At 33.5% G+C, this 11,479-nt stretch overlaps 1 protein-coding gene and 1 long non-coding RNA gene across 2 annotated transcripts; one reads left to right on the plus strand and one right to left on the minus strand.

Moving 5' to 3' along the window:
* Positions 1–856: 856 nt before the first annotated feature.
* LOC106660786 (vesicle-associated membrane protein 2-like) lies at positions 857–7,757 on the minus strand. Its single transcript, XM_014383715.2, has 6 exons — positions 7,572–7,757; positions 3,312–3,435; positions 2,485–2,563; positions 2,100–2,179; positions 1,993–2,044; positions 857–1,689 (listed from the first exon to the last, which is right to left on the minus strand). Coding segments are annotated over exons 1-6 (486 nt in total). The 5' UTR covers positions 7,574–7,757; the 3' UTR covers positions 857–1,540.
* A 1,700-nt stretch (positions 7,758–9,457) lies between these two features.
* Positions 9,458–11,082, plus strand: LOC106660889. The gene is made up of 5 exons (XR_001339606.2): positions 9,458–9,694; positions 9,799–9,834; positions 9,899–9,979; positions 10,090–10,764; positions 10,862–11,082. It is a non-coding gene; the product is annotated as an uncharacterized LOC106660889 (long non-coding RNA).
* Positions 11,083–11,479: the final 397 nt, after the last annotated feature.

An 11,479-nucleotide genomic window follows, 5' to 3' on the forward strand; every position in this document is an offset into this window, starting at 1 on the left:
GAACATCGCGAGCAATAAATTCTGAATGTTTTCCTCTCCTGTCTAAAAATTCTATAAGACATTGTAGTGAAACCTTTCTTAATGTAAAATTAATAAATCAAGAATTTTTCCTTTTCAGGTTCAACATACCACAAATTTTATTTGTATGCTAGAGAGGAAAAGTCATCTTTTAACTTTTTCTTCTGTCATCTGAGAATACACTGAAAATAAATAATTTTTTATGTAATATTTCTTCTTATTTACACATTTGTTAAACCCACTTGACGAAAGAAGGAACAGAAAAACTTAAAAATGAATAAATAAATAAAATAAACTTATAATTATTATAATTATTCCTCTGTTTATAACATAGTTATTTTATTTATTTTTACAAGAAGAATTAGTTTGTGTTCCTATAAATATTTCTTTTTTTGTAAACAACCAACAATTCTATATATCTATTTTGTTTCTCATACATCTCTATGTATTTTCCTGTAAGCTTCAAACACTTGATACAAACTTTTTAATTTATATCATACATTATACATTACAAGCATAATGAAATAATATTTTACAAAACCATTAGGCAAAAGTGTACATTCACTAAGGTATATTATATTAAAACTTGCTTTCTTTATGTTTTATAAATTTTTATACAATTTTCCCGTAAATCTTAATTATATAGTAATTTTCAATTTCATAAATGGTGCAAATAATTTTTTTCCAGTATTTTTACGCTTATTAAAGAGTACATTTTTAGTACATTTGTGTTATTTTGTGATTTATTTCACTGAAACTACAAATACAAACTGGCAAAGCTTTCTCATCAATAACATGGATAACAACAACCTAAAGGAAAATGATATTTGAAGAGATATTTTTGGCTATATTGTATTTAGTGGTTTACAATGTTCCTTTACTTAAACCATTTATTTCCATTTAACTACATTTTTACTTGACATAATTCATTTGTACTCTAAAACTAGCTCAAAAGTATATACAAATGTAGAGCCTTCTCCATTCATCATCATTTTCTCATAACAGAGTCCTCATTTCAAAGTAAAATACAAAAATAATACAATAAAACAATGAATTAAAGTCTAGAATATTAAATATTAAGAAGGTATTTTGTTTACATTTAGTTTAAATTATAATTTTTTTTTCTACAAAATGATTAAATAATTTTTATGTGTATACTCTAAAATGTAGAGTATTAAAAACAACAGTAGTACGTACAACTTTTTAAAATTTTAAATTCCTTTTTAGAAAAATGTTTGCAATGTCATTTATAAGAGATAATTGTATTGAAACTAATTAGGATTTGCTAAATTCGGATGTATGATTTATTTGGTGCTAAACAAATTTCCCGTTTAAAATCAAAAAATCTGATACTAAAAGTTTACATTCTGCATTTGTAATTTCCTTAAGAGAAAACTTCAAATGGTCAGTGGAGGAAAAGTAGAGTGGTGTTTAATGAAAGACGGATTTTAACCGGGATTTGTCATAATAAAACTGGGAAAGCCATGTTAATTCTCAAATGTCGACTCAGCTCATTTTATTCTTATTTAGGCTTGTTTCCAGCTGTTGCTGCCGGCTGAGGGAGTGCTGCAGGCATCTGCTGCACCATTCCACCTGGCTGCATATTCGGTGGCATTACCATCTGTGGTTGCATCATCTGATTTGGTGGCCTCTCTTCAGGCATGAATTTTGCTGAAACACAAATATTCATCTTAAAGTAAAAGACATTTTTAACAGAAAATTTGGAAAATCTAAAAGTATAAAGTATGTACACATGTGGAAGGCTGATTATTATGGATTGCAAAGTAAAATTAAACTGACATGCAAGAAAAGAGAAAGTCTATTACATTTTATGTTGTTCAGTTACATGCATTTCGTAGAAATAATTGATGAGTAACATCCACAAAGGATTAGGATTTTTGAAATAGTGGCAATTTAATTTTTACAAACTAATTAAATGGAAGAAATAATGGTATGTTTTACTTATTTACTTACCCACAATGACTGCCAAAATGATCAAGCCAATTCCACCCATTATGATCATCATCTAAACATAAAGGAATACTATATTCACAGTTTTGGCAATAATGAAAATATTTTACCTTTAAATTTTGAAGCCAAAATTTTCTTTTAAGTTTTCCTGCCTGTTGTTCAAATTGTGAAGCTCCCTGTTGTAATGCATCTGAATATAGTTAAAATTATATTATTACATGGTATATTACAAATCAAGCAATCATAATAATTATTGCAGAGATAACAGGCCAACAAACAACAATTTATAGATGAAGATATATTTTTACCTAAGCTTAACCTTTTAGCCTAAGGTTTTAGAAATAAACGGTTTTTTTAATTAAAAATATCATTCACCATTATAATGTTTACTATGATTAGGAACAACCAATTATTTTTAACTTGTGAACTTCTATCATCAATTAATATCTTATGTATAATAAATATCAATCTTATAAAGTAATAACAATTTCTTACCTGCTCTATCGTCCAATTCTGATAATTTCTGATCTCTTTCAAGCACTTTTTCTACATTTGTTTTCATAATATCAACCACCTGAAAAATATTTCTTGAATTTTTGACTTGTAACCAACAACGACTAGATGGTATGTTTGCATTTTAGAAGGGAAAATTGAGAAACTACGAGTTTAATAGAGGGAAAGAGAAGTGTAACAGAGGAAAGTGGAAAATATTTTACAGCTAGAGTGAACATTAAAAAAAATTTAACAGTTCCTTTTTAATCCTGAATCCCCCCCCACCCGGTTCAATTGGTTAACTTTTCATATCTATTAATTAGAAAAAATAAAATAAAACAACAGATTTTTGGTTTGTTTTGCTTTCTATTTAAATATGAATCAAGGACAGAAATGAAATTTCTGTACTTTGTCATTTATTTTATTTGCAGCTATGTTTTAATAACAATAATTAGTTGTTATTTTGAATTCCAGATGAACACAAGAACATAAAAATAATAAGACAAATATTGTAATAGATTCCCTTGCTGTAATAAATAATTTCTTTTAAGGGAACATTTTATTTGTGTGAAATTAAGGCAATGAACATTAATGGCTGTAGGAAGTTCAGAACATTTGCAAGTGTTATGTCTTAGTTCTCCGTAGTTGAATCAACATCAACAAATTCACAGGGTAGGCCTGTGAATATGTTAAATTATAAATGTTATGAGGTAAAAAACATTATAACAGTTAAAGCATATTTCTATCTCATCAATTAAAAATTCAAAGCATTTATAATCTAAAACTTAAGACGGATTATTGATTAATAATTGACACGTGTCGATACGCACTTCATCGACTTGGGCTTGCGTCTGCTGGAGTCTTTTCTGGGCGGCAATTTGCTGTGGTGTCCGAGGACCTCCAACAATTTCTCCATCACCACCTCCCGGAGCCAACGCTGCTCCCTCCGTTGCCCTGTAAAAAACAAGACATTTGAGAAACAAATTGGGTAATTATTATTATTTTGTTTGCATCCCATCTGCAGATTATGAAATGAGGAGGAGGAAACAGCCACCCATATCATCTTCGAATGTGAAACAATGCTCAATGGAGATTTAACCTAACATATGAAAAAATTTAGGGAATGAAATTATAGCAGTGACAGTCAATGACCTGATACTTCTAAGAAGAAGGATCGAGTCCATACTCCATTGCACTGAAACAGGGAACTAGGAAAGTACAATAAGCCAGAAGGCTGCAGTGTCTGGGGAGCACAAACCCCACTTCCTAGTATCCTCATTACCATCCATTATTTTATTATTATTATTGGTCAAAATCATATCATGAACATAAACAATAATTTATTAAAGTAAAGGTGAATAATAAGCTGACAACAAAAGAACACCATGCCAAAAAAAGGAAAAAAACTTAAGATAGTTCTTACTAAACTTATAATCATACTTCTTGCTCACTTTTTACCACAAAATAAAATTAATAAAGAAATTCGCAAGGAAAGTAAAATATAGTACGATCTTATCTAGTTCTATTTCATCCACTTTTTCCTTTACCCTAATCCCCCTTCAACCAAAAATAATCCTCATCCCAAATCATTATAATTTGGGTGGGGTTATCATTTGATATTTAATTGTAACATTATTTTGGGTAAAATACACCTTTTTTTTGTGAGTCACCGTTTTCGCGTTGGGCTAGGATTAGGGACGGATTTGGTTACATACTTATGATTTCATTATTTTTTATTGCAGCGGAGAAAATATGCGAATGGGAAACGCCAGTTAATTACAGATAGTTTTGTTGTAAAACTTATGATTACCTATTTATTTAAGTCTGGTGCATTTGTTCCAGGTTCTAATGTTTCTCTGATTATGGGATCGTCGTGGGTCGGTATGGGAGTACTGGACTATCCCGAAAAAACGGTCGAATTTCTAGACGATAAACTTCGTTATACCGGACAGAAAATGATGTAAAATGTTTTTATTAATATTATTTTATATTTTATATGTGCATATCTTCTTATATTTTATACTGATTGAATTTTTCATAAATGATTTATTACAATTTAAAACTAGTCCTTTGAGAAAGAGAAAAACACAAGCTCATCAATAAAAATGGCGAAACGCGTTTGACAAACCTTTTACAGTATTTTTTTCGTTTTTACATATTTCTTGGGGAAAGTTAAGTGTCTTTTGATTGAAGAGATGCAAGACGACGAACATACTTCTCCATGCGCGTAGCATGAAAAAAAAACATCGTTGACTCAAAAATGAAGACTGTATCAAAAACTAAATGCTACCCATCTGCGAGAAGACAACAAAAAGTTTTCCGAATTTTACCGTCTTTCTATTGACTTCTTGTCTTTAGTTTGATTTCAACTTTTACATTTTGAATTTCGGTTGTCTGTGTAGAAGGAAAGACAAAGGAAAGAAAAGAAGAAATTCAGGTCCAACACCCTGCAACTCGAGTGGAAAACATCAAGAAATCTGACATTAAATACATCAGATAATAAACCCAAGATGTACACGATAGAATAAATACAAATAAATTTATTAAATTATTTCAATTAATTATTCTTTTTGCGTAAAGTCTTGGTTGGTTGTTAAAAGTTTGTGTTACGAGCGGGATTCGAACCCACGATATTCGGCTAAGACCTTGCATAAAAAATAATTATTATTTGAATTAATCAATATGGTCAATTAGACCACTAAACATAAATAGATTATTGAATTATGTTATAAATTCATAGTGTACAAAACGGTAAGAAAACACGAATCTAAACATAACAAAATTCATGGAACATAAAGATGGATTTCTAAGCCAAGTACAAATTATCAAACCCGTGAATTCAAGTGAATGTAGAAACATTTTTTCATTTGAGTTTTTCCATGACCACTATGGTTTTTATTTGGACAGTAGTTTTCTTTGGTACCTCTCACTAATTAATTCATTCCTAAATCCTAAATAAATTGATATTTTTTCAACAAGCTTTGGGACTGTAGCACTTTTCGTACGTTTGAATTTTGTTTTTATTTATTTATTTTTTTATGGGGCAACTAACAATGAAGCAAGCCATTTCAGCCCTCGCTCGCTGTTATGGCCGATGTACTCGATATTCCGCCATCGGCCATGAAGATGTCATTAGTCACACATTCACGATAATGGAATTATTTGCAAATATAACATATAAATATGTTACATAAAAATACACACATGCACACAGTATATCGAATATTTATATGTGAGGAAATACCCCCTTTTCTCTTAAAAAATGGAACAAGGGACCCAACTTTCCACTCGCCCGCCCGAGTACCATCTTTAAGTCAGGGCTCATGGCTACTCGATCCCTTAAGGAGCAAGGCATGGCACTCTTCGATCAGATATGACCCACTGAGCAAACTTTCTGTACAAACCTGCGCGAATTTTAACACAAAACAGCGTGTCACGTTTTTAACTCTATGACGTTGCGATTACCCATGTTTTTTAACAGTTCTACAATCAATGCTAAGCAATATTTGTTTAGGGTGGTGCAATTTTGATAACTGATTTGGGGTTTTTGCGAACCTGGTTTTGATTTTGGGAAAGGTATGATTTTTTTTTTTACAATGATGATTATTTTTAACTCAAGTGGCACAGAGAGTTCGGTACATATTTGTGAAAATTGAAGTGATTTCGGCTTCTTTTTACATGATGTCAGTTGTTTAAAAACCGAATGAAAGGTTGAATTCTACCTATCTCCATTTAATTTGTATAAATTTTATCCGTTTCCTTGTAATCTCTTATATTCATCCTTTTATGCCGTGACATATACATTATACGTGAAATATTCATTATAAAAATGTGTATATAATTGATCATATTTTATTCTATTGTTCTATTTCCTTGTAGTAAATGAAAATAGGTGACCTTTGACATCGGTGAGTTATTCTCAACCATGACGAGCGATCTCAATGAGTAAAATATTTATTTTAAATTAATAAACAATGATTCTGAGCTGTACAGTAAAAAATGTATGAAGATTCTCGACATCGTGAGTCTCGAGCTACTCGACCGTTGTTACCTATGCCACCCTATGGTTTCGCTGATAAAATGTACTAATCGTACACAGAAGTACACTTTCATGCTATTTATATCAAACGAATAATCAAATAGGCATTCTTCTCTTCGATATTCCCTGGTTCGAAAGTTTTAATCGACAGAGCACGTCTCGACCTACAAGCTCTTCAGTACAGCTTTCGATTTCGCCTGAGGCATATTATAACATTATAATGTTCTAATAGTTAAATTTTCTATGCACTTATAATGGCAAATATGCTACAACTAATAATGCACGTCGAGATTTAAAAAATGACGAACTGCATTAATGCACCCACCAGTCCGTTAAGGGGGCGGGTCGAGTCGTTCCTGTGTATAGACAAGGGGAGGGGCACTTTCTTTCCCTCACGTCATCAAATGGACTTAATTCGACTTAAAAAATAAATTAAATAATCGTCTAGATTTATAAAAGTTAAAAATAATCACTTCTTTAGGTCTGAAGTGAAACAATTTATTGTAGAAAGTTTAAAACTTTACATTTTACTCTCGACCTTTTATTTCGTAGGCATTAACTCTTTTAATTTATATTTTCAATTTTTTATTGTGTTTAAATGAGAAACAATAACGCACGACAGAATATCCGTCGTAATATAGCTGGTCATAAAAGTATTGTTAATTTTAAACAGCGGCTAACACGAAAGATTTAAGCAGTCTGTCCGTAGTGCACGGTGGTAGCTGAAGGAATCGGACCATCCTTCAACCTTAGAGATTTGACACTGACATTACTCCACCGTTAAAATAAAAATTACTAGATATAAATTACGTTGCTATGCCTACTGCATACTCCCACACGATTCTATTGATCTCTATCATTATTAACAAAAATCTACTTTTCTATTTGGTAACGTGTCGAGGTAAGGTATCTTAGAAAGTGGGTAAAAACAATAAGTAGGGTAAGGAGAGCGTTAAGAACGGACAAATTGGAGCAAATTGAAATTGAAAAGCGGCCGATCGTTGAAATGTCATGAGAAAGCACTGTGAAAAAGTCTGGTGGGAAGACTCACATTGCGATGTGGACAGTACGTCGTCGGTCGTCTTCTGGGTGATGCCTGTCTTAACCAGCGGAGATTGCGACTGTCGGCGTCACTGGTTTTCCGTTTGCTCAAGAATAAGGTGTTCTATCAGTCTATTGACGGATTTCACCCTTACTTGGCCCACTCTTTCCCTTGTCTCCCTCTCCCAGGCGAGCCTATTCTGGTCGATACCCGCGATTTTGCGCAATCCGATCAAAGCCACCCCGATCGGCACAAGGTGGCTCAGACCGCCGTTTTGCCAAAATTTGGCAAACAAACAGAGGATAGTAAATATATGAAAAAAAGAATGAGGGCCACAATTGGTTTGTAGTACTTTCCATATCACGCAACTAACGTACATGCAATAGTCTTTTCTATTGTTTTATTTTTTAAATGGGAGAAAAATGATGTGTTGAAAAGAACACAAGATGAAGTGAAAGAACATGAAATATATGTACAAAAGAAGTTGATCGTTTTCAGGCGTATATGATAGAAGACTGAAGAAGTTCTACATTAGAAACGAAGTTAGAAGTTCTATATTAACTAATAGAAACAATTAATGCAATTTAAATTTACAGTTTAACAAAAATAGAAATCGTAAGAAAGTTGAAATAAAAGTAATTGAAGACATATTAAACTGATTGGATTTGATCAGTCTTACTGGGTGATTCGCAGATACGCGTTCGAGCGAAATCTGTACCCGCGAATGTAAACCGGCCCTGTAGAGCTGTCAGTTCAACATGCATTTCTCTGTGTGGCCTGCGAGTTGATGAACCTCTAATTTGGTCATTAACGATCATTGAGTCTGTCAGCCGGGTTTCGGCGTATCTCGGCATGAGTTTTAACAAATATATGCTCACTGACTCGCAGACCCACAACTGCCACTAACATTAATTGAAGAAGTTGGAAGTTGATGAAGAACTGACGCTTCTTAAATGCGGTTGCTTAAGGTTCGCACTAGGACGAACGGAATAAGAGTAATTTTTTTGTTTATTACTGTGAGGTCCAACTAGTACACAGATTGTATTAGATGGGAAATACTAGTGTATGGTATACAGGTTTTATTCAAATTACTGGTTAATTTTTAATATGTACTGTCAGTTCTGGTCTGGATCGTTGATGTTCATCTTGTCGAGGGGTGGTCCGATGGTTTTCTGTCCGGCATTTTCCTTGTCCCACACGAGATGATAGAGCTTTTCGAAAGAGCGTCTGCTGTAGATGCCCATGATGGCCAGTTCGTTGATTGAAACGTTCGGTCTCGCCAAGCTGAAAATCTCTTTGGTGAGATCGCTGAATTTTATCGCATCCTGATATGTGAAGTCCCTGGAAAAGTCGAGTGAGATGTATATTTTTGAAATGCGCTCTCCCATCGCCGAAGCGCCGACATCGACGAATCTGCCTGGAGCGGGGAATCGTTTCGATCTGCCTACAGAATACCTCGGGATCGAATTGAGATCCTCAATCATTTGGTCCCTGATGCACGACTTATTCAGCAGGGCGTTTCTGTACTTCATCATCACTTCGAGCAACTCCTCGAAGGATATGAACTTGGAAAACGGCACGTGTTTATGTACGGTTTCGTTCCAGTTTACATAAACTTCCTCGACTTCGGAGACATGTCTCATCGACGATTGATCAACCATTATCTTCCTTTTCAAAATTATTTCCGTATTTTCTTTAGTCTATGTAAATATACACGCGAAAAAAATGTTTCTAATATACGAATAAAACAAACAAAACAAAATTTCAGCTGATTGTTTTACAAACATAAAGTTAGAAAACAAAATTTATTTTATGTCTACTAAAAATATAACAAGCAATTAGTTAAAAAATGTATTTAAAAATATAATCTTCGCATTCCCAGCTTATAATTTATTAGCATAAAAGACGTGTATTATGAAGTTTTGCACAAGTACTCTGGAGAAAAAAAAATCAAAGAATTGTTACTATGTACTTCGGAAGGTACATATTCAATTAATTAGCCGATTATGTATCATGTAATCAGTGACTCTGTTGAGGTACTGGGCGATCTAGAACAATAAAATTTATTGCCGGAAATCCTTTTCCGACGGGTGGTTGCAGTAAATGAATCAAATAGATACGAAATGATAAAGGTATTTACAAAATGAGCAACTTAATCTGATCTGCAAATAATTATAGAAAACCATACATTAGAAATATATAACTAAATTAACCAAAACTAATAACGATTTAAAAGTGAATTTAGCGACTTCATGCGATGCTGTCTTTAGATGTAAGTTCTTAACACCAAAAGCCTTTAAGAAAAGTAGTAATAATTAACTTTTAAAAATAACAAGAGATGATTACATCGTCTGAAAGCAGTGGAATTCGCCGAGGAAGAGGAATCCCAGCTCTTGAAAGAAATCATTGATTTGATGGTAATTTTTTTATTAATTTTAATTTTATTAATTTTCACTATTATTTCTTAACAACTTTATTAATTTTAAACCATTTTCGTGGCGTGGTGTGGACAATAATCAAACTGCAGAAAGCGCCAGTGCGATGTCAATGCGGATAGGACTCTTTCAGGGGGACTCCCTCAGCGCAGTTTGATTTGTCCTCGTTCTCACAACTTCTGGAGACCTCATGATACGGATATGGAATTACTGGAGTGGGTGGCCAAGCAGTCTACTGTACATGGATGACCTGAAAGTACGCTACCGGAAGAGATCAACTCGACTCACATAATTCGATCAATATAGTTAGGAGATACTCGGCAGATTTAGCCATTAAATTCGGTCTCGACAAATGCTGTAAACAAACCCTCCATAAAGGTAGGATTCGAACAACGGAATTTCGGTAGAGGACGATACCAAGATCGAAAGTCTACACGACACTTACAAATTGCTAGAACAGGGGGCTGGAACATCAGAAAAATCGAGGAAATTATACGTACAGTTTGTGTGAAGGTTAAAGTTAATCGCAGTTAGAGGGTTAACTAATAAAAACTTTCCGAGGACAATCGACAGTTACTGCATTGGACTACTGATGTCTATTGTGTGGATAGCTAATGTGACTATGGGGTCATTCATATCTCCTGAGGCGTTACAACGTTCGATTCGCACAACTCTAGCAACCTTTAGGGAAAACCCGACCAGTTGGTGGGCAAGTAGTTAGTTATATACCTACCGTTTTACTCGACAAGCAGCTCGCGAATAAGAAGGTATTTCCGCAATAAGTTAGATTACCTTATTTAGCAGCAATAACAGCCGTCGATGACAAGTAAAAATAGAAAACGTCAACAATAATAATTCTTTCAGACATCCAGACAGCTAAAGTTTTTCCAAGCATATGAGATCACCTCAAAACTTCACTGGAACTACCTAAATCCTCTAAAGAACTGGGATCAGACCACGAAGACATTTCAGGTAACGCGGAAGCAGATAAAAAAAAAGAGTTGTGTTATTTTTTGTACGTTTCGGGCTATTGGCCCTTCTTCAGAAACCCACATGGACTAATTAATGCATAGTAACTCACGAACCAACGGACATTCATTCCAAAAAATTTTAAATTAAAGCATCTTTCAGCGTTGGCGATTGGGTTTCCCTTCTCCAGCTTGGCTGAAAAATTAAAGGTTGTTGGAAGGAATGTCCGTTGGTTTGAGAGACACTTATAAATGTCAATAGCCCCAAAACGTCCAAAAAATAAAAAATCACCATGGATTTATTTGATTTTTTAATACGCTTCATCTTGACAGAAATGCATTCTCTGAATGGTATATTTCCAGAACATGCTTCAAAAAGTACCACCTTAAAAAAAGGTACTATTAACAGCAGACCAATGTCGATTAGACAAGAGACAGTTAGATGGGTAGATAGGGTAGATAGATGTACTAGTCGGGGTGTGTATTATACTTTTTTTATATTCACTTTATACAT

Source organism: Cimex lectularius, unplaced genomic scaffold (genome assembly GCF_000648675.2).
Source record: "Cimex lectularius strain Harlan isolate CLEC.00 unplaced genomic scaffold, Clec_2.1 scaffold24, whole genome shotgun sequence".
In the NCBI taxonomy this organism is placed as follows: Eukaryota; Metazoa; Arthropoda; class Insecta; order Hemiptera; family Cimicidae; genus Cimex; species Cimex lectularius.

Excerpts from the sequence above, each read along its gene's own strand:
- LOC106660786 (XM_014383715.2), bottom strand. Across the intron at positions 2,045-2,099 it reads TTTGGCTTCAAAATTTAAAG|ATGATGATCATAATGGGTGG; the intron begins GTAAAATATTTT and ends CTTTATGTTTAG. Across the intron at positions 1,690-1,992 it reads CATTTTGGCAGTCATTGTGG|CAAAATTCATGCCTGAAGAG; the intron begins GTAAGTAAATAA and ends TTTGTGTTTCAG.